The sequence below is a fragment of the Protopterus annectens genome, chromosome 14.part0, assembly GCF_019279795.1.
Source record: "Protopterus annectens isolate FY-2018-M chromosome 14.part0, PAN1.0, whole genome shotgun sequence".
In the NCBI taxonomy this organism is placed as follows: domain Eukaryota; kingdom Metazoa; phylum Chordata; order Ceratodontiformes; family Protopteridae; genus Protopterus; species Protopterus annectens.
Window position 1 is genome coordinate 326,341,343 of NC_056748.1, and position 24,579 is coordinate 326,365,921.

General features: G+C 39.6%; 1 protein-coding gene across 5 annotated transcripts in view; it reads left to right on the forward strand.

Annotated features, from left to right (window-relative positions):
* Window positions 1-24,579, forward strand: part of ATE1 (arginyltransferase 1) — a 2,674,296-nt gene that overhangs the window by 624,039 nt on the left and 2,025,678 nt on the right. For all 5 annotated transcript variants that reach the window (XM_044056055.1, XM_044056058.1, XM_044056057.1 and 2 more), the window contains exon 6: window positions 8,261-8,481. In XM_044056055.1, coding sequence (XP_043911990.1) covers window positions 8,261-8,481 — 221 coding nt within the window. The remainder of the gene's footprint in view (window positions 1-8,260; window positions 8,482-24,579) is intronic.

Consider the following 24,579-nt stretch of genomic DNA (forward strand, 5'->3'; position numbering starts at 1 on the left):
TGAGTGTGTTTGCATATCCAGGGAAGTGAGAACTGGTGACACAATTAGTATAACTGGACACCAATATTCAAGGGAAAATTGAGCTACTGTTTTTGGGATAGTTATAACATGTGTGGGTTCAAATGAGTTGAGTCGGTCCAAGAAGGTTTAGGCTAACTGATGCCTATTTTGTGGAGATTATCTGCCAATCAAATTTAATGTCACCTAGGATTATCTTTTAATTAGAAATTGTATGCGAGATCCAGCTTAGGATGTTTTATAAGGTTGCAGCATTATTACCTGGGGCAGTATAGAGTACTGTAATACACAGTTGCTTATGGTTATTCAGTTTAAAATGGGAGATGAGTTCAGCCATCCCTTCCATCTCCACCAGTTTGGCTGACTCCTTCAATAAACATTTTACTAAAACCATTTTATCCCTAGCCAAACAGCAACCCTCATCCACTCCCCCCACTCCCAATCCTGATTCTCCACTCCCCTCTTTTGCATTTTCCTCTGTACCCACCTCTTATATAGAAAAACTCCTAACAAAACTTAAGCTCACAAAACTCACAGCTGATAACCTTCTCTCAGAATACCTAAAAATTTCAGCTGACACCTTAGCCTATCCAGTCTCCATACTAATTAATCGCTCTGTATCAGAAAGCTATGTACCTTGTCTATGGAAAATTTCACACCTCATTCCCCTGCACAAGGGAGGCTCCTCCACTGATCTTTCCAACTACCACCCTATTGTCATCCTCTCCCCACTCTCCAAGATCCTTGAGAAATGCATTAACTCTCAGGTACTAAACCACCTCCTGGTTAATAATCTCCTCTCCAAAACCCAACATGGCTTCAGGCCATATCACAGCACTACTACTGCCTTGGTGTCTCTCACCAACACCACCCTCTATCATAAAAACAACAGATTATTCTCCACAGCTATATTTCTAGGTCTATCTAAGGCATTTGACACGGTATCGCACAAAATGCTATTCTCTGTTCTCACTAATTTCTCTTTCTCCTACTCTGTCACCAACTGGTTCCAAAGTTACCTTACCTGCAGACAACAATCAGGGAAGATAGCCTATCTCCTCATCTCCCCATTACTCTCGGAGTCCTGCAGGCTCCATCCTTGGCCTCCTACTATTTTCCCTGTTTGCCAGCAATCTACATATCTCCACAAAACATGCTTCCCTCATACAGTATCCAGATGACTCCACCCTCATCTGCTGTTCCCCCACTCTACCTGAGCTTTAAAAGATCACACAAGAGTCATTTTCATCAGTAGAAAGCTGGCTACACAACGCTCATCTTATACTCCATCCTAACAAGACCAAACTCCTTATCTTTCAACCCTCCAAAAGCCAACCAAACTGTCATCCACTTCAAGATCCTTGCCAAAGATAACAACACCATCTCCCCTTCAGAACACACCAAACCTCTTGGTGTGGAAATTGACAACAATTTCACATTTGATGTACATATGTCTCTTACCATAAAAAAGTACAGAAAAAACTTGGGGCACTCTATAGAAACAGACTATACCTAACCAAGGCAGCTAAAACCTCTATTGCCAACTCCCAACTTACATCCACCGTACTCTACACCTCTCCTATACTACCAACCTTAGACAGTCTGACTTACACAGGCTTGAAACCTGTTATAATAAGATAGCAAAATTTGCTTTGGGTGCATCCTACCACAGCCACCACTGCCACTTACTAGGAGAACTTGACTGGCTGGGAACTCCCACAACTTCTTCACCTGAATCGACTTTATTTTGCCCACAAACTAGTAAACCATCCTCATAAAATCCCATCGCTTCAGAACCTTCTCCAACCATACTGCTCCTCTAGAACCCTACGCTACAACAGTAAAAATCATCTTCTAGTCACCAAACCCAAAAACTCCGCAGGTGAAGCCTTATTCTCTTGTGCCGTACCCAAACTCTGAAACAGCCTCCCACCCTCTATATTTACCTTTACCCATCAAGCAGTCAGTTCAAGACTGCACTCTTGTCTCACCTAAAATTACACTAGCTCTGCCCCTGCCCCAATCCCGAAAAAAAACTCTGACCAAATAGTACAATACTCACTTGATTCTCTGGTACTGTTGACCTTAATACTACTCCCTCTTCAATGTAACTACAATAAGTACTGTATACTCTGTTTTCTCCAAACTGTTACAAGTATCCATTTCTGTTTTTATACATGTTTCAATGGATGTTATTACTTTTTCTTTTGTCCTAATTTGAATTTTATTACTGTGTATCTTTTTCTTTTGTTATTATTGTATGTCACGATCAGTACTGTAGATCAATTTACGTTTACTTGTGGAGCTTTTCTCCCTGGGCCTCCACTGAAAAAGGACCTGTGTCCACTCAGAATTTCCTGGTAAATAAATAAATAATTTAGAGTAGAATTTCATGATAGTCACCACTTTTTTTGTTGAGTTCTATCAGCCCTGATTATATTTTGAAAAGACACTGTATAAATACAAATGCCTACAGATTGATAATAATTATTTACATCAATGTTTGGTATATAAAATAGTCCCACAAGGACTTAGGTTTTATAAATACCCCTTCGGTATTTATTATACCGAGAATGTTTTAAATGATTTACAAGCATTTTTTGATGACTGTGGTTTTACTTTAATGTCTAAGCTGATTAAATATAATGAAGTGAAGCTAAAAAAACTTTTTAATGAAGTGAATGAATGTCAGAATGAAATAATTAATGACTTGTTATTTGAAGAATATGATAATTTATATAAAAACATTTTAAAGAGAGTTGAAGTTAAGATAGAGAAAGTTTATATAAGGAAGCAAGGCAAACTATCTAGGGATAGAGCACAGTACAAGAAAGGAAATAGTTATCCCCCACCATTTCAGAAGGCTAGGAAAAATCAGGGTAACTATGTTACTAGGTCTGCAAGTGGGTACAATAAGAACACAGGAGGCAATAAAAGGGTAGAATTTCAGGATTTTCAGGAAAGGTTTCAAACTAGAAGCAGTCATATGGATGAGTTGGATTCTTTTCATGAAGAAAATGATATATTTTTTTAGGGCCCCGCAGATCGGAAAGAATAGCAAACAAACAACGAAACCCCTCGGATCCTGGACCACAGGAACTAACGAGTGGGACAGATTTTGCATGGAGAACCAGAGGGAGGAGGGGGAGATAGATGATATACTTATTGAAGAAAATGGTATTACACAAACATATAAAGGTTACAAAATACACAATTATACTAACCTAAGGGTGGAAAAAGAACACTTTGAACTATTTTCAAAGGGTTTTAAGTTTGTCAAGACCACACATGGGGATTTAGCAAACATATTATTGGAATTAAAAATATTCCTTCGAAAATTAAATTTGAGATTTACTTGCAAACAACAGAAAACTGTTAACACTCCTGTTACTGAATTATCTGAACATTCAGAAGTACTTAGGAGAAGCAGTATATACAATCCCCCATTACATCCTGTGATCGGGACTTTTGAGGCTATTGTTATGAATGACATTTACGACACATTTGAGATAACAAAAAGGTTGAATAAAATTAACAACCTAAATGAAAGAGAGTTAACCCTGTTTGAACAACTAAGAAAAGAGAGAAATCTTAGATTTATGCAACCCGATAAGGGCGGTGGAATGGTTATTTTCCATCAAGAAGCATATAACAATGTTTTAACAGAATTATTGATGGACGAAAAAACCTATACCACTGTGTCCTACAATGAAATACAAATAGCCTACAGAAGAATAGACAGTTGGTTAGAAGAATATTTTATTGAAAATAGAATTGGAAGAGAAACATACAATTTCTTGAAACAAACCCATCCTTATATACCACAAATATTTGCAATACCAAAGATACACAAAAACATTTTGAAACCTCCCTTCCGCCCAATAGTTTCAGCAAAAAAGTCCAAAACCCAACCACTGTCTGTTTTTATTGACCAACAATTAAAAGATATTGTCAAAAAACAGACACATTTGGTGCAAGATTCCTGGGATTTTTTAGGTAAAATAACCAATAAATTATGGTCAGAGACAGTTAAAATGGTGACCATTGATGTTAAAGATTTGTTTACTTGTATACCCAGGAAACATGGGTTTGAATACTTTGAGAACTGTGTTCACAAACATTCTAAATTAAACCTGGACAGGAAAAAATTGTTATTAGAATTGACTGAAATAGTCTTAGATAACAATTTTATTACTTTTCAAGGGGAATATTATAAACAGACCACAGGGGTGGCTATGGGGGCAGCTTGTGCCCCCATATACGCAAATTTAGTTCTTCTTGAATGGGAGGAAGAACACATTTTTAAGAGTCCGTACCAGAAAAATATAAAAATATATCTTCGTTTCCTGGATGATATTTTTATATTATGGGAGGATGACACCACAGAGGACTTAAATGAATTTATGATATATATTAATCAAACGACTACTTTCTTGTCCTTCACCCATGAAATTGAATATAATAGTATAAACTATCTAGATATAACTTTGAGTAAAGCGACTACTGGTTTTAAATCAAATATTTTTCGTAAAAACACATGGTGTAACAGTTATTTACATTTCAACAGTCAACACCCCCTACATCAAAAGAAAAGTATTATTAAAGGACAGGCTGTCAGAATAGCCAGAATGACCTCCCAACATCAAGATTTACAAAAAGAATTTTCATTTTTAATGGAAAAATTCTTGGAAAGGGGTTATCCCAAACAATTGGTTGGTGAGACACTGGAACAAGTATATAAAGGATGGGGTACCAAATATATACCTTTATTAGGCAACAAATTTACTCCTAACGAGAAAAAGGCAGATAATTCTAAGGATTATACGGGTGCCTGTATTGTGGAGTATAATGGATTTTCTGACTGTTTTATTAATATTATTAAAAATAATTGGTCTATTTTCAAGACCAATAAAGAGATGTATCAGACAGTTGGAAAAAAAACAACATTTATATACAAGACAGCTACAAACTTCAAAAGATTTTTCGAAATGGAAAATAAAAAACCTGACCCTAAGGAAGGTACTAAAAGATGTGGTAGGTGTCGACAATGCATGTATATTAACCAAACTGTTGAATTAAAATTGGAGAATGGTTTAAAAAGCAAAATTGCCTTTGCAAGGGCAATTGTCGAAGCAAGATGTTAGTGTATCTAGCCACGTGTTCCAAATGTCCTTCTTTCTATGTGGGGAAGACCGAGAGGTCCCTCAGAGAAAGAATTTACGAACACATTTACAATATTAAAAAGAAAAAGGAGACCAGTGCCTTATTTAAACATTCTGTTGAATGTGCAGGTTTCACTGATTTTAAGTTTGGAATTTTGGAACACATTAAATCAGATCCAAGGGGAGGTGATGTTAAAAACATCTTACTTCAGAAAGAAATTAGATGGCAACTGAGGCTAAAATCAAACATCCCTCCTGGGCTTAATGAGTACACAAACATTAAGGCTATTTTAGTAGATAAAGCCTCTAGTGTATAAATATTAGCTTTTATTTGAACATACACCATATAAAGATTTTATTACGAATATATAAAAAGCATGGTAATATTTGTAAAAACATGCACTAACAAAATATATAACATTTTTTAAACACGTATTATGTAACATTTTTTTAAACATGTATTATGTAACATTGTTTTACTTTTAAACAAAACAGTTTTAAATCAGTTTTTATATATTTTTATATATAACATATATATTTTTGAACATATTTATTACAAGTCATTATAGTTTATATTCATTTCACTATTTTATTCAACAACATTATATTAATTATCAGCTACCTTTTAGGAATAAGTAGAATATGTACCATATAAACCACAACATGTATTTTACAATATTGTTTTAGAATATATTTTTTAACATTTTTGTATATGAATATTTATTTAATAATAAAAGGCACAAAAGCACTTTACTAAGTTAGGTCCCTAACACAATTTGTGACTGGTTGTTTTAAAAAAAACTGTATACCACATATGGAATGTAATTTTGGAAAATAATAGGTATGGCTTTAAATTTTAAATGAATTTATGTAACTGATTGATTAATTAATTGATTTGAATTGTATAAAAATCATTGGCACCACACATTCATTATTCTGAAGAAGTCTGCATTCGGCAGACGAAAGCACTAGATCTGTGATTGTGATTTTTAAATTTTGTTCGTTTCATTAAAGTACTGAGGTCTGTCTACACGGAGTTTTATTTTTACTTGGTTTTTTGGAACTTTATTTCCTTGTGCTGATTATATTATAACCAGGGAATGATATTTCAGCATCAAGTATATGGAGTTTTAGCCATGTTTTGATCATGGTGAGAGTATCTGATGTGTTGTTGGAGATCCAAGAATGGTGTTACGAAATTTTATTGTATATGCTATGAGTATTTAAGGAAATTAATTTAACCTGTTTGGGTGAGTTTGAGATGTGTGGATTGAGTTTTGATGGTTTTGGTGATGGTGGTATGGTCCATGATTTGGAGGGACATGGGTGGGGCTGAGTAGGAGGGGGGTTTAGATTGGCATGAGTTTTGGAGGGTGTTGGGGAGTCAGGATGAGAGGAGGGACTGGGTTTGGAATGAATTTCCCCATAGAGATGTAAGAAAGCGAGAGAAAGGGATATGTTAGGTAAGCTTGTTTTTGTTTAACTGTAGCAGTTAGTTTTATTTTGGCGTGCTAGGTTTGATTGTGTTGTTGTTTTCTTTCGGCTTTTCCCAGTTAGGGGTCACCACAGCGGAACTCCGGTCCGCTAATGATTGGCAGTTGATTTTTATGGTGCTGAGGTGCCAGCCCAACCTTCAACGAAGGCACGCCCATTCACGCATGTCTTTCGAATGCCACTCGACTGCGGGTTGGACATGCAGACTCAACACAGAAGGCGCTCAAGCCGAGAATCGAACGGGAGAACCTCTTGCTGTGAGGTGACAATGCTACCGCTGCACCACCGCGGCTTTGCTAGGTGCGATTGTGTAGTAATTTGAATTTGAAGTGTACATTGGGTGAGTCTTTGTATATACTGGAAGCAGTTAGTGGTGAAGTGAGGTAATTTGAATGGCTAGAGGTGGAGCATATAGTGGGGAAAAATGTGTACAAGATTGAGTGATGTATGTTAAGCGATAAGGTGATAAATATTACTGCATTCTTAATGTTCCTGTTAAGAGTGCAGTAATATTTAAGAGAAGCATGGCATGTAGCTTTGTAAAGAGATGTCAGAAAAAGAGGAACTAGAACACTGGGGTATGAATATAGGAGGGGTAGGAACTAGAACACTGGGGTGTGAATATAGGAGAGGTAGGAACTCAAACACTGGGGTATGAATATAGAGGAGTGGAAGATTCAGAGAGAGAGAGACTTTAATTTTAGCTTTGTGACTGAGCTAAGAACTCAGGATGTGTGATCAGAAGTCAGGTTTCTTTTTTTAGCAGATGGGGATGGTGTTTCAGAGAGCGAGTCTTGAATTTTAGCTTGAACAAGGAAGACTAAGAGGGGGTTTGTTAGACTGACTGCTTATGCTGTTGAGGCACACATTTTGAGGTTTGCAAGCTGCCTAGTAGACAGAGATTTGGTTTCTTACATGGTCATGGTAGCTAAGAATTTTAGGATTACTCTTTTGTACAACTATGTTTCCAAACAGTGGAGAGAGATTGACAAGAGACTAGAAAAAAAGTAGGAAATTATTCACAGTAGTAGGCCCTATAAACTGGTAACTGTTAAAATGAATTTCAGTTTAAGATAGTTTGGATTGTTTTCATTTCTTGTATGTGATATCTCCTTGTATTTTGGCAATAGAAATTGGAGAAGGGTAGCTCAATGCATATTTTTGAGGAATATGTTTTCTGTCTGGATTTATATTAGGGACCCTTGAGGGGTGCCTATATAATATGGTTTAGAATTGATCCTGGAGGTAGGTTGCAGTGCCTTCTTTTAGGGCTCCCTAAAGGACATACAAAGACTAGCATAGCTAAGTCACAGAGAAACTTTTTTTCAGCCAAGGCTGTAAAGGTAATCACTAGTTTGTAGCTTCATCCAAGCTGTGTTGAGTATAGAGAACAAGTACAAGTGATATGATCTGGTGGTCCTTATTAGAAGGCACTTCTGTATGCATTACTAAGGTTCATCTAAGAAAGGAATGCTATATAAAAACACAGTGTAACTGTTAATTTTAAAAAACCACTTCAAGTACACAATCCCTTACACTACTACTACTGGCTTAAGTGTTTGTTCTATTTTTATTCCCTTTTTCAGGTGAAGGCCCTGATACAAATAGACCACCTTGCCGGAAAGCAAAGGAAGTACGAAGAGAGAGGAAGCTTCAGAAGACGCAGCACAAGGCTGGTGTGACTGTGTGCCCTGAAGCGCAGTCCGATGCTAAGTCTGTGCTTTCTGAGAAATCAAAAGCAAATCAACCCAAATCTCTTGAAGAGTTTCTTTCTTACCCAGCTGGTGAATTAAAGCATCGCCTAGAGGTACGGATATCTGCTTTACCCAATATTTCTTGTTTATTAATAATTTCATTACCATTATCATAATTCTTTTGGTTATTTATTTTGCTTCCTGTTATTATTTTTTTTGCTTTCTACAGTAAGAATACATACACATTGATGTGATGTTATTCAGTCTTGGAGCACCAGGAAGGCAGTAATACTGCATAGATATTTTTTCACCATAACTAAACTATTCATGTTGTGTGTTGTAGTTCTGTAGTATACCAGTTTTGTGTTGCAGTAAAGCATGCATGTATCTGTTTTATAAAGAAAATATGACATATCTTTTGTAAATCAGTCCAATAACTAGTTAAGTTTGCTTGACTGCACTCTCAGTTAAAGAAACATAAGATTTAGATTTATTCACAAGAAGTATTGCCTCAGCTTTTGGCAATTGTAAAAGCCAAACACCCAATAAAAGTATTTTGTAATGGGAAGTTGTAACAGTCCTGGAAACTAAGTAAAATAGTTTGCTTTTACGGTTACTTAATACATTTTTAAGTTGGCCATGAAATATAAAGAATTCTAACTCATAAGTTGGGGCTCCTTTTCTTAATAAAAAATCTGTGTCTTTCTCTAGGCAGTTGTACTAAAAATAGCACTAGGAAGTGATTGCAGTTGCAGTATGCTGTGTCCTTTCAGTACAGGAGATTAGGTGGTCTGCAATTTTAACTGTTACTTTGGGATCCTAATGCTTAGGTCATCACTTTCTTTGATGAGCAGTAATTGCTATTAATTTAGTCATTCTACATTTTGTGCAGCTTCATTTTTCTTTTATACAGCAAGCAGTCTTTGCTGTCTGATTTCAGCAGTACCAGATTTTCCCAATTCATTTTTAAATGAATGGTTTCTAATTTTCTTGGCACTTTACAGAAAATATCTAAAGGTTCAGACATTTACTCATGTTCTGGTCACTGCTTTTTGGATTAATATTGTTTTGCCTTAATTATAGCTCAGCTATTGTGGGTCCTATTGTTACCAAAGCTGGGATGCACTTACAAGGTTTGGAGTTCATAGCCAGGTGAGGGCTACCATTCTTTTTGAAAGTTAAGAATAGTTGTTTAGAGTATATAGATAAATGAATAATAGGCAGTACCTGTTAACTCAGAGAAAAAGCCTCTTTGATAGTGCTTTAGACAGCTATCTGGCAAAGCAGTGCTAGTTAGTGTAGCATATTTTACTTTTATTTAAGCATTCTGTTCGTTCAGTCTGGTCAATCCAACATATGGGTCATTGAGCCCCAGCTGAGATCTAGGCCTGTCAATTTAGTGCTCCAGTTTTAACCCCTGCCTAAATTTTTCACCCACAATGACTTGCTCCTCCCTGAGTTACTCAAATCTCATTTGCCGCCTCTTGGAGAAGCACTGTAGATCAGTCTTGCCAGATAAGTGTTTAACCGGTTATTTGTAAATTTAGTTGAAAGTAGCTATTTTTGTCTGTTCATCATTAATACCTAGAAGTTTCTTTTCTAGATAGTTATTCAGCTTTTAGGAGTTGTTTCCTTAGATAGTTAGAACTTTATTCAGGTTTTCCTGTCATTGCCTCGTGCCATTTTGTTAGCTGTCGGTCAGTATAATTAACTAGCATTTAGAGTATAGAGTTTTATAGATAGTTAAGTGTCTTTTTATACAGTAAAATTATTAGTATGATAAAATTTAACAGAGATGATTATATTCTTAAAATGGTGTGTTTAACTGTTTGTATATTTACATAGCGTGATTTCTTCATTTTAGTCATTGATCAGAAAGTAAGCTTTACGAAATGCTCAAAATGTGGGCATAAACCCCAAGTTATTTGTAGTCTGTTTGGGAGTGGTGCATACTAATACCTTTTGTGCCATCCATGCTGCTTTTGAGCCCAGTGCCCTGTCTAACAGGAGGACTAAAGTAATTCTCAAAGGACTCCTTCCACTGGATTTGGAGCCAGTTAAAGCCGAAGTATATTCAGAGAAAGCTCTGAAAGCTAAGGACTGTGAGCCAAGAAATGTTCAGCTGAATCTTCAGATCCAGCTTCAACATAGAAGATTCAGAGGCTTGATGAAATTGTGGCCAGAACTCCAGCCTATACCCCACTTCTGAATCCAGAGCCACTACCTCCAAATATGATTCATGACTCTCCCAAGAGAGTGGGAAGCCTCTGTCCAGACCTGGCTCAGGCTTACAAACAAGGTCATCTAAATCTTACAGAAGTGCCACTGAAGTGGATTTGGATAACCTATTGCAGAAGATTCTCCGAACCCAAATCAAGATAGAGGTCATTGTGACTCCGGCAGCTCCAAAGCCGATTTGATCTGTGCACTTTAACCCTTTTCCAGGCTCCCTTACTGGTATACCCTTCAGCTCTGGTCCCCTCAGATCCATTTGGTCATCCGGATGCTTTGGCTTGAGAGTCACTGGTGAAGGGTTCTTTGGCTGTTGGGGGTTTGGATGTGACTTAATCATCTCAACCCCCTTTGGATCCATTAACAAAGTCTTACAGCAGAAGAATCGAGTGGACTGCTGCAGTGGTATTGTCAGAGATATTAGCCTTTGAGACCTGTGCTCTAATCCCCTCCTTGGTGCCATCTGCTTAGTCAGATCAGAGGAACCCAGCCAGCTCATTTGCTGTGTCCCTGGTTAGGGAATTGGATCTGACCACAGGTGTGATTTTCATCAAATCCCACTAAGGTTGGAATGGCTTTCTGAGAGTTGGGAAAGATTGTCTCGCCCTGCAAGGTGGCTCCACAGAGCCTCCCATCCATGGTTCCTTCCTGTGACCCTTGCTGTTTTTGTTTGCCTTCTCAACAGGCGCCATCCAGGGACAGTCAATATGCACACCTCAGACTTTTTCCGTTAAAACAGAGAGAGTCCTCTGAGAACTCGGGAGCACCATCCCCTTGAGCCACCAAAGACGAGGTTTTGCAAGAGGAGCCACATTGAATCATCTGATGAATCTGCCACTTTGGATACTGATTCAGATGATAGGGTTCATGACAATCCCATCTCAAGGATGTGTAGTTTGGGAGCTGCTGAAGTTCATGTGGGGGGAGGGGATCCTGGCTAATTGAAACTCTGTCTTAGGATGAAAGAGTGCAATTTAAGGCATATTGAATGAGCCCTTCTACTTCTTGGGTGGTTCCCCCGAGTGGACAGATTGGTGAAGTTAGCAGTTAGTAAAGCATTGCAGGAACCCTACAAGAGTCAGTCCGCAGGAAGCTGGACAGGATACTTAGACTCCCACCAAAGATACAACTTTTTGGGCCAAAACCCCACTAGTGGACTACATTATAATTGCAACAGGCATCAAAAAAGAATTGTCGCAAGACCCTCTTCATTTATTCTTCCACTCAGCGAGGAGTGTTGATCTATGGATAGACTGGGGAAATGGGAGTATGTATCTGGTACCTTTGCTATCAGGGTTCTGAACTGCACCTCTCACATGAATAGGTTCCAGAAGGATCTTCCTCATTAGTCTTTATCCACTCCCATTATGCCAAAGGCACATAATCTACTTAAGGCCAGTCTGTCTACAAGGTCCAGAATCACCAACCTGTCCATGGAGCTACTGTATAATGCAGTGGTTGAGGCAATGACAGCAGCTGGAGCAGGCATTGCTATGAGGTGTCATGCTTGGCTACATTGGTGTAATTTTACGGATAGCTGTAAAATGTCCTTTGCAAACAGTCTGTGTGAAAGGACCACCTTGTTTGGTAAAACAGTTAAAGAACAAATGCAGAAGAGAGAGCATGATGGCAAGACGCACTCTTCAGTAGGAGTGAAGTTCAAAACACCTCAGTGCAGCATTTGTAGAAACCAAAATGTTGATCACTCTGATTTCATAAGTCTTGCCATCAGTATAACTCCTCCTCTGACAGAGATGGCTGCAGCAGAGGAGGCCTCTTCAGTGGGTGCAGGACCAGAGGCCAAGGAGGTTCGCAGGACCAGGGATTTATTGGGCCTTCTCTCACAGTTGACTTCAGAATCCCTGAAAGGTTTCCCAACTGCCCATCTCTGTAAGCAGTTGAAGGATACATATCCCTCTGCCCTCGCGTTTGGTTCATCATCACACAGGACAGATGAGTTAGAGGGATAATATACAGAGGTTCTCTAATTCTATTTTTGGAACCCTCCCATCCCCCCAGACCCTGTTGCCAGATGGTCCCAGCCAGTCAGACAAAGCCTCTCTCGTTTTCTCTTATAAAAAGGAGCCATCCAGTGGGTCCCACCAGACCAGAACAGGTCAGGATACTGCTGTCACTTCTTTTTGGTTCTAAAGAAAACAAAAGACCTTTAACCCTTTCTGGACTTAAGCCTCCTAATTGGTTACAGTGGAAAAGATGTGCTTTCAGATGATCACAGTACAGTCTACTCTTCCATGTCTGCAGAAGAATGAATGGATGTCCTGTGTAGATCTCAAGGACCCTTACTTTCACATGGAGATAGATAAGGAATCCAGGAGATTTCTACACATCCTTTTTAATTAGTCATTTTCAGTTGACAGCCTTGTCATTTGGTCTCACTACAGCCCCCAGGGTGTTCATCAGATGCATGACAGTAGTAGGAGTTCATCTCTGACTCCAGGGATTCGCAATTTTCCCATGCCTAGATGACTTGTTCAAGGCTGCCATGTCCGTCCAAGGAGTCCCTTCTTCAGGCAAAGGACTATCTTTTTCATTCTTTTGCTTCTCTGGGTATCACTATAAGTCTAGCAAAATATTGAGTTTAAGAGCCTTAAGATCAATGGCAGCATCCATTCTCATTGCACAATTCATCCATTACCATATGAGAATTCTGCAGTGATTACTGTGGTCACAGGGGTTTCAGAAGTATGGTCCTGTGTGTATTCCGATAAGGTTAACTCAGTGAGGCCAAATGCATCTATGCTGGTGGTTTCCTTCACCTCTGGTAGCTGCAGGCAGACCTTTCCAAGTTCCCCATCTAGTAGCTACTGTAACTATGGATGCATCCTGCCTTGAGTGGGAGGTGTTGCGAAAGGAGAATGGTCAAAGGTTCGTGGTCAAATTCAGAAGCTTGTCTTCACATAAATGTCTTAGAAATTAGGGCAGTTCTCCTCATTTTGCGGGAACTTTAGGACAGGCTTCCTTTAGAGGGTAATAAACATTTAGACAGACAACATCCTTCTTATCAATCTGTCCAATGTGATGGAGAACCATGAGTAAGGGTAGAGGGATATGCAGTATGGAGAGAAAGGCATATCCCAGATTTCTGGAATGTAAGCGTAGTAGTGCCAGTGTTTAAGAACAAAGGAGGCATTCACATCTGTGGGCAGTACAGAGGTATCAAACTCCTGTTACAGTGCATGAAAGTTCTGGAGAGCGTGATTGGTAAATGAATATGTAGAGTAAAAAGTAAGATGGGAGATGAGCAGTTTGGATTCAGATGAGGATGCAGCAGAAATGGCCTGATGTTTGCAGTGAGACAGGTAGTTGAGAAGAAGGGTCCAACTTAGGCATTCCTAGACTTTGAGAAAGCACATGACAAGGTCCCAAGAAAGCTGATTGGGCAATACTGTGGTAGTTCATAGTCCCAGAAACATTGATAGCATTTGGGCAGGTTATGTATAAGGACCCTATGACTCAAGTATGAACAGTATTCGGTCTCACAGAGGGGTTCCCAGTGGGAGTGCGTGTGCATCAGGATTCAGCTCTGAGCCCACTGTTCATAATGGTGATGGACTACATTAACAAGTAGGTCAGAGGAGGGGACAGATCAACAAGGTTGCTGTATGCAGATGGTGTGACATTGCAAGCAGACTCTCAGCAAGAACTTCAACAAAGGATAGGGGAATCAAATGCAAAACTGAAGGCACATGGGATGGAGTTGAGTACTGCTAAGACAGTTGTAATAGGAGCAAGTGGGTCAGAGGAGGGGACAGATCAACAAGGTTGCTGTATGCAGATGGTGTGACATTACAAGCAGACTCTCAGCAAGAACTTCAACAAAGGATAGGGGAATCAAATTAACAAGTAGGTCAGAGGAGGGGACAGATCAACAAGGTTGCTGTATGCAGATGGTGTGACATTACAAGCAGACTCTCAGCAAGAACTTCAACAAAGGATAGGGGAATCAAATGCAAAACTGAAGGCACATGGGATGGAGATGAGTACTGCTAAGACAGTTGTAATAGGAGCAAGTGGGAGAAATCAGAGAAGTGACACAAAATTTGAAGTAGTGGAACATGTTAACAGCTTTAAGTATCTAGGAGAGATGGTTGAGGGGAAAAGAAGTCTGAATGAGGAGATCAAAGCTGAAATCAGAGGGGCTGCAGACAAATGGCACAGAATGCCAGGGGTAGTGTATTACAGAAAAATGCCAAATCTGAAAAGTAAGGTGTACAAAGCAGTGGTATGACCAGTACAACTGTATGATACAGAAACCTGGTCAGTAAAACTGGAGCAATTGAGGAAGCTTGAGGTGATAGAGTTGAAGTGCCCGAGACTGGTGGGATGCACATTGTACGACAGACGAAGACATGAGGATGTAAGAGCAGACGCCAAAGTAGCTCCAATTGCAGAAATGGTTAAAGAGAGTAGATTACGGTGGTTTGGGCACATGCAGAAAAGACAATCTGGTGAAGATGATTTGGGACAGACAGGAAGAAGCCAAGAGGAAATGAGGGCATCCAGCTAAGAGGTGGTATGGATTATGTGAGAGACCACCTGTGAAAGTCGGACATGAGTGGAGAATAAGGTAGGAGAGTAGCATTGACTAGAGAGAGATTTGGCGACAGTTGAAACAACATCCAGACACCATGTAGAAAAATGGGGGGAAAAAAGGGGTTGATGATGATGAGATAACTTGACAGTAGTTTGGTACATAAACAAGCAGGCATAACTGGATTCTAGCTACTTTGCCACAAAACCATTAGGGTATGTCAGTAGGTGACGGCTTCTTACCATTTTGTGATAGTAACACACATCCTTGAAAGGCCTGAACAATCTTGAGGACAGGTTAAGTAGGAATTTCCTCCTTCCTCATGGGGGATCACTAAATCCAGTGATAGCAAAAGAGATTTTCGACCACTGGGGTGAACCATGGTGCTGTCTGTCTGCGACCCCACAGAACACCAAATGTAGCAACTACTTTACTATTGTCTTTCATTGAAGATTGAATCCTGTGGGCAAGCTCTCCAGTCATTGTCCGCCAGGACTACTTTATGCATATCCCCCATGCCACTCATGACCAAGTTTATACAGAACGCCATTTCGGTGTAAGGCCAACATTATCAGCATTGTCCCATTGTGGCCCAGACAAATTTGGTTCCCCCTCCTAAAACCCTACCTGAAGGACTCTCTTTGGTTACTTAGTCTGATTCCAGATCTAATCTTTCATCCATCCAGGGAACCTTATCCTGATATTCCTAACCTGAAACTAACTGCTTGGTTTTTCCCATTCCAGCGATGGCATTAGATTCTTCCCTTTCCTCTGATATTTTACAAATGCTCACTGCTTCTCAGAAATTGTCTACAAGTAAGGAATATCATAGTAAATGGAAAGATTTGCCATATGGGTAGAATCTCTGAGCATTGATCTCCTTTCAGCACCAGTGGTAGATGTCTTGAGCCTCGTGTCTTCCTTGTTTTTGGCTGGTTCCAGCTTTTTCACTATTAAAATACAGTTAGTAGCCATTTTGTTCTTCCACATTGGGTCTCTGGACTCCTCCTTGGCCTCTCAGAAGGTATGTAAAGCCTTTCTTAAGGGTATATTTCATTTGAGGCCTCCTTTAAAGGATCTGGCTCCTCCATGGGATTTTTGTTTCATTTTGGAAGCATAGTCCAGACCTCCATTTGAACCAGCTGCTTCTGCAGAATTGAAATTCTTATAGAAAACTGTTTTATTAATAGCTGTCACTTAAGCCAGGAAGGTGTCAGAGCTCTGTGCCCTATCTTCAGTTTTCCCATACATAGTTTTTCATAAGGATAGGGTTACACTTAGAGCCAGTCCTCCCTTTCTTCCAAGGGTAGATTCTGAGACCAGCTGCTCACAGCCCGTACATCTTCCTGTGTTCTTTGAGTTGTCAAGACAAGGGAAAATACATTTTACCTACATTGGATGTATAGAGATAGCTTCACTCTTATCTTCATAGAACAGCTTCTTTCACAAAAGATAAGCAATTACTCATTTCCATCATACACAAGAAGTTGGGCAAAGATGTTTCAAAGATTTCTTTATCCAGATGGTTGTTATCTACGCCTCCATAAATAAACCCTTGCCCATTGGTTCTAAATCTCACTCCACTAGAGCCATTGATTCATCAACAGCTTTTTTCAGAGCTTTGTTTTAGATTAAATTTGTCTAACTGCTACTTAGTCTTCAACTTGTATATTTATCAAGCACTACAAATTAGACTTTACCTCTAAAACCAGAGCTTCCTTTGGAGTTTCCATCCTGAAAGGTCTTCAATCCTGAGGCAACCCTGGAGTCCAGTAACTGTGGATTCTGACTGTCCGATCAGTCATATGAATGAGTAATGTGTGAAAGTTATGTACTTAGAACAATGATAGATCCTTTTATTCTAGTCCATCAGATAAGACAACTTGCCGTTGTATGTATCTAAGGATATTCAATGTGAGCCAAAGGCTGTACAGATGTACTTAGAAATAGGCGTCAGACTCAATATGAGTTACTTAGGGAGGAGCAAGGCATTATGGGTGAAAAAGTTGAGGAAGTGCTCTAGGCTGGACCACTGTATTGGCCAGATGCGATTTGAGCTGGGGTTCAAGGACTCATATGTTGCATTGAACAGACTGAAATTAAAGGAACTATTATTATGATAATAAGTACATAACTTACAATGTGACATTGTCAATTTTTCATCTCATCCTCACATATGGGTTCTGGATCCAAGACATTGGATTCGACTTGGCCGTTACTAATCTTGTGGCAACCAAATAAGCTCCCCTTACCCACAATGCATCTCCCTAACACCTCATATCTTGTTTGCTGCTTCACAAAGACAGGACCTTCAATTGAGCTCCTGAATTGTCAGGTTAATAATATAAATCTTTTTGCCTCTCTTCTTGCCTAACTTTACTTGTTCTATTTTTAACTTTTTCCTATTTCCCCTTGCTCTTAAAATCCATTTTCCTTCTATAACCATCTTTTTATTAGATTACTTTTTTCTCTCTCCCTTGTTGTTCCTTCTGTAGCCATTTTTTCATAGGTTATTCCCTTCCCTTATTACCTTTTAAGTAAACATAAATAGTAGTAGTAAAAGTAGTTTTTTCCCTTTTCCTTCCCTTCTGTTTAAAAAAAAAAAATCTTTTTATTCCACTTTTTTCTGGAATTGTGGTAGTGTGTGTTTGCTGTTTCTTGTTGTCATGGCAGAAAAACATGATAAGCCTGCAGGGTTTTAAAAAGTGCACAAAGTGGGGACATAAAATATCTTTTAGGGACTAGCATTCCTTGGGCATCTACTGTTTAGGGCCTCTCCACTTACAGGATGTGAGCCATATGTTATTCTTTTAACTATGGAGCATTGGTTGAAAGAAAAAAAACAAACTTATTTTAAGGGGAATGCTTCCATCGGCTTTTGAAGATGCCATTTTTGGAGGTCAGTCTAAGTCCTCGACTCCCAAGTCAAAATTGGCTCATTCGAGCCCTGCTTCTTCCCTGTCTTTGAAAAGCAGTGATAAGGGAAAGAGAAGACCCTCATCGGCTCCGTCACATTCATCAGAGCTGAAAGCTAAGACTTTTAAACATACTTATCCCCATGTCTCAGTTGGAGCCTTCAGAGCCAACCACTACCAAGGTGGATCTGGTATCTTCGGCACCAACTCTGTCTGTTAAGGATAGATTGGATCTGTTGGTTTTGTTTGTTTGTGTCTTTTGGCTTTTCCTGGTTAGGGGTCGCCATAGCAAAACTCTGGTCCGCTAATGATTGGCAGTTGATTTTTACGTACCGGCTTGCCAGGCCTGATGCACAACCTTCAACGAAGGTACACCCATTCACGCATGTCTCCACGCAGAAGACACACTAGCTGAGAATCGAACCAGACAGCATCTTACTGTGAAGCGACAACACTACCACAGCACCACCACCACGGGTAGATTGGATCTGTTGGTATTGGATCCAAACAAGAGTCCCTTTAAGTCTCTCTCCTGAGAACAAGGTACTCTCCTGCCATTGATCCAGTTTCTTCTAAACTACCATCTTCCTTCTTGTCTAGACCGACATCCCTGTCTGTGTCCTCTTTCCGTTCAACCAGGAGCCTTACTGAGGATGACATGGAGCTTTTGGTGCAGAAGATTTTATGGGTGCAGGGTATTACTAAGTTTCCCTTGGCCTCGACCCATACGGTTCCAGGGTTGAACAAGTCTACTTCTCCCCTTCTGACTCCTCCTCTGACTTTGGAACAAGTTTTGGAGCCCTGGGATCTGATACGCCTGGTGCCTTTCAGGTCAGATCTGAAGACGTCTCTCTCTCTCTCTCTCTCTGTGGATCAGGCATTTGCTCTGAGTTCTTAAGCCTTTTCTGAGCCAGGGAGCTCCCAGAGCCATAGTGAACCTCGCAGTCCTTGAGTGCACTTGACTCCTAGGCCATTGGAACATCTGTGCAGATGAGCTGAGCTCTGGCTTCTACTCAGGACGAGCTGTCTTTGGGGTTGGAGAAGACTTCGACCCACAAGCATGGCTCATCAGAGCTGGAATCCTCCTCCACTCAGGAGCAGTCAACCTTTGAGGCTTTGGAGAGGACTCTAGCTGCCACTGCAACTAAAATGTCATCTGCCCCATCAGATATCAGTCCTGTCAAGATTCCCTGCACACCTCTTCTGACCAGGGCACTCCAGTGGGACAGCAGGACCTCAGGTGCCAGGATATCCAGTGGGGTACCCCTTTCTCTTCTGATACCTCCAAAGAATACCCCACTGAGTAGGTCCCTCTGAAGATACTTTGCAAGAGGAAACATTTGAACTCCACGGGTGAGTCTGCCACTGAAGACACTGACCTTGATGAGGGAGAAGGATCCTCACGGTCATCTCCTGAAGATGTTTCCTTTGGGGAGATTCTGGAAATGCTGAAATAGAGAGGTGGCTGGCAGTCCAGTAATCCTTCACTATAGGAGTTGGTGTACCCGGCGGCCTTTGGTTCTCACCCATATTCTTCCTGGGTGATTCCACCCATCATTTAGCTCATAGAGAGCCAGCAGCAGTTCAGTCAGTTGATCACAGTGGGTTTATGAGCCCATAATATGAGGTAGTTAAAAAAATATTTAATAAATATAGATACCGTTATAAAGAGAGCTCCCCATGATTGGTTGTACAAGGGAGTAAAAGCTGAGAAATACTTTAGAGAGTTACTTAAAATGTTCTTTTAGAGTCAATGGCTATTAAGGACTACCAGACATGAAGGCTTCTATTGTAAAGATTTTCACAAAGGATTTATTTTGTATTCTGCATGTTTTGAAATCTTACTTAGATTTAATGCAAAAAGATTTGTTTCTTGCTATTTATTTTTGAAACGTTCACTTTGACTCTTAGGAGGCAGACATGTCAATATCAACATGAGATCACAAAGGTCAAGTTTCTTGAAGGCCATTATAGTGTAATGTTGACAGTCAAACTTGGGGTACTTAGTGTCATACACTAACATGTAAGGCTGTTAAGAAGGGAAATCATATAGTAAGAGGGGACAGAAGAGGACTAGGATAAATTAAATAGGCTAGAAAAATTATGCTAAAGACAGGATATGAATGGGAAATGGACTGGCTACAAAGTGTAAACATTGGAGATATGCTACAGAGTTGAAGCGAGAGAGAGAGTATACTAAAAAGTGAGATGGTCTGCAGAGAGTATATCTATATGTATGTATATTTATTTATACACACACATATATATATATATATATATATATATATATATATATGGGTCTACTTCTTTTGACCAACTCCCATTTGCCCGACATTCATTTGCCTGAGACCAAATGACTGAATTCACAATTGCCTGAAACTTCAATTGCCTGACACTTCATTTGACTGACAAGTATTATTAGCAAGAAAATGGAATATGCCCCCTTCCCCACTGTAGTGCGACCCTGGAGTTAGAATATATAGTTAGGGGGGGTGTGGGGGCACAGCCCCAAGGGGTGTGGGGTGAAGCCCCCACTTCATTTCATATGATATTGCTAACTTTTGATGTAATATTGCTTAGTAAAAGGAAAAGTAAGTGGGGCTTAGCCCACACCCTTGTGGGGCTGTGCCCCACACCCCTAACTATATATTCTAACTCCAGGGTCGCACTACAGTATGGAAGGGGGCATATTCCATTTTCTTGCTAATAATACTTGTCAGTCAAATGAAGTGTCAGGCAAATGAAGTTTCAGGCAACTGACATTTCAGTCATTTGGTCTCAGGCAAATGAGTGTCGGGCAAATGGGAGATGGTCAAAAGAAGTAGACCCATATATATATATATATATATATGGGTCTATCTGACTTCACCGACATTTTAAAATATTGAAAACGAATTAACCGACACGAGAATGTCGAAAGTCACGTCACCGACGCCAGAAGATCGACGAGGCAGAAGACCGACGGAGGAAGACACCGACGCTGAGAAGCTGCGATGGGGACAGGATATGTAAGTCTGCGGTAGTGACGGACGATAGGGTGCGAGTAAGGTAAGTGTGCGATGCTGGTGTTTAGTAGGGGTAGGGGTGGGGTAAGTGAGTTAGGGTTAGGGCGCGGGTTAGGTGAGTGTGCGAGTAAGGTAAGTGTCGATGTTGGTGTTTTGTAGGGGTAGGGGGATAAGTGAGTTAGGGTTAGGGGGCGAGTAAGGTAAGTGTGCGATGTTGGTGTTTTGTAGGGGTAGGGGTGGGATAAGTGAGTTAGGGTTAGGGCGCGGGTTAGGTGAGTGTGCGATAGTGACAGACCTTAGGGTAAGGGTTTGGGTCAGGGTTGTGGATAGTCGTGTATGTATGGGTTAGTGTTTGTTTGTAAGGATTTTGGTGTGCTTGTGTTGTGTGTGTGAGTGTTGGATAGGGGATGTGTTTTGTTTGTTGGTATGTTGTGTCGGGTGTATGCGATGTCGTGTTTGTGAACTGTCGATCTTCTGGCGTCGGTTAAATGAGTTTCGACATTCTCGTGTCGGTTAATTCGTTTTCGATATTTTAAAATGTCGGTGAAGTCAGATAGACCCATATATATATATATATATATCTACTTCAGTAGATAGAATTGACAGAAAACCAAAATAAAAATCAACAAGACGAGAAGATTGTAATCCCACAAGAATGAACGTTTACCATTTTGAAACTAGTAGGAATGAAACACCAATTGTGCATGTCACATACCACTTGGAGCTTCTGAATGGAGATTATTGTGGTGCACTGAGAAAAACAGTTACTCCATTTAAACACTTTATTTAAAACAAAAAGATACCTTTTTCAATGTTTTTGAATCGAGATCGTGGTACAGTGAGGATTGGAAAAATTACCCTTTTCCCCACTGTAGTGCGATCTCTGAGTGGGTATATATAATTTGCAAGGGATGCCCCCCCTCCACAAGAACGTTGAAAAGGGTGGATTTTTATATTAAATTAAGTGTTTAAATGGAGCTGCTGTTTTTTCAGTGCACCACAATCTTCATTCAGACGTTCCGAGTGGTGTGTGATATGCGCAGTTTGTGTTTCAGTCTTACTAGTTTCAAAATGGTAAATGTTTGTTCTTGTGGGATTACAATGTCCTTGTTTCATTGATTTTCATTTTGGTTTTCTGTCAGTTTGATCTACTAAAGTATATTTATATATAAGTTATTGGCATGCTTGATGGGTAAAATAGGGTAAGGTTGGTGGAGTGAGAAATAACTTTGTGTGTGCATGGCACTCCTAAGTTATTGAGTATAGGCACATAAGACTTCTAATGATGGAAAAGGGATGTAGAAGTCCCCCCTGCAGGCTGAGGAAGGTTGAGAATGCAGGGAGTGGTAAAAAGTGTATAAGGAGAAAAGGAGAGTTGAAGACAGCAGTGAAGGAGTGCTCAAGATAAAGGATGTAATATGGAAAATTAGGTGGGTATCAGGCCCCGAAAGAGGCAGAAAATTTGTTAATTTACAGGAGGAGGGTGGATGCTGGATAGGTACAGAAAACTAGGTTGAAAAGAAAGAACAGAAATCAAGAGCTTTTAAGTACCCTTTGCTGAAAGCTGACAGTGTGATGTGGCAAGAAAAGAAAGGGTAGCATTAACAGAAGAGAATTATGATGATCAAAGCCAAGGTGTAAACTGAAATGTATAATTTGTCAAGGTAGGGTAGGGAGAGGGGTTTGGGAGCTAAATTTATTTACTCCTAGTGGAGAATAGCAGCTTTTTACCAAGTTTTTCAGAGCATGGGAGGAAATGGCAGGTAATACAGGGATAGAATTAATAGGGAGACTGTATTGAAACTCTTAACATAAGAAATAAGTAGACTTGGCGGGAAGATTGTCTACAAGAAAAAGGAGTTAGTTAAACATAAAAACAATGGTACAACAGAACTGGGTAGATATTTGAAAATAATGAAATCAGGGAGAACTCCAGTTACCATCCTTTGGAGAGGATGACATCTAAGTAAAGTAGGATAGACGTTTTTGTTAACACCTTTATTAAATTATCACTTAAGACGTAGGTGAAGGGACATTAACAGAAAAGAAAACAAACCATATTAACATTTTACACTTACATACATTGTACAGCACATATTTTCTTTGTAGCCATCATCACTCAAGCATTACATAAATTGTTGAATTCTTGCTGTCCCTTAAATCTCCTCTAGAACATTATACTGCATGTATTGTTCCCACAATTTGCATTTATTTCTATGTAATTTGCTCTTTTCCTTTTCTAAATATCCATCTTCTAGTTCTTTTATCTCTTTTTATAATATGCAGTATTTCAAATATGGTGGGTTTAGACTTTGATTTCCATTTTCTAGTAATTGCTTTTTTGGCAGCCAGCAGAATTATATTTATTTAGAAAGTTTTATAACTAGGCAATTCAGATTCTGAGTCCCAGCTCAAAAAATTGTTTCCTTAGTTACAGCTATTTTCTCACCCCAATATTTCTTGCAGAGTACTCTATAAGGAATTTTTTAAATCTGCCATCTCATTCACTTCCAAAACACATTTCCCCAGTTATCTTTTTCTTCCCCATTATCCTTGTAATGTTTGCTGTCTGCCTGAGGAAACATTTTTGTAGTCTGCTGGGTTATAAAAATCCATATGGAAACACTTTCAAGCAAAAGTCCTAAACCTTCTGGACTTGTTGCACTTTTGGGAGCCATACATATGCCCTCCCATTATTGTCTTGTAAAATGCTTTTCCAGTCTCTCATCCCAATCTATTCTAACCTGCTGTGATTGATTCTTATACTTATCATACAACATTTTATATGCCCTACTAATTATTCCTTTTTTTAGCAGCAGATTCTGTTCTAGACCCTACTAAAAACTCCATCAGATTAGGTCATTCACTTAAGATTCCTCTATCCCTTTCTCTCTGCCTATACTCTGATGTCAGTCCCTCATAGGGAAGGCAGTCTCTAGCTTGCAGTCAAATGTCTTCTTGCCTCGTCTCACTCTATTACTTTCACTCTTTAGTTATTGGCTTCCAATATCTTGGTTCCTTTGCCAGTTTTCTTCAGTAAATTCCAGCCCGTTACCTATTTTCTGTACCTCTTTTTCCAGTAATCTCTTGGCAACATCTCCTTTCTTGTGTTTGCTTAGTTCATAAGTACTTTCTGCTATATTATGAATATAATATTGCTATGGCTATTACTGTTCTCATTAAGGGTCTGCATCCAATATCCCACTCTGTATTTTTTTAACTCCCTCCCACCCTTGCTTAATTGTCATCCCTTTCCATTTTCAATTAGAGCTTTTGGCTTGTGTTATGTATTTGAGCCTTAACTCTGAAACTCTAAAAAATACTATTTGAATCAGATAATCCTAAACCACATTGTTCTATTAGAAGGATCAACTTATCCCACTTAACTCTTGACCTCCCCCACCCCCAGTAATTTTCTTCAGCTCCTTATTAATTATTGCCCAAAACTTATCCTCTGGTTGATTATCTTTTGTTTAGTCTCTTCCCACATATCCATAACTGCCATGA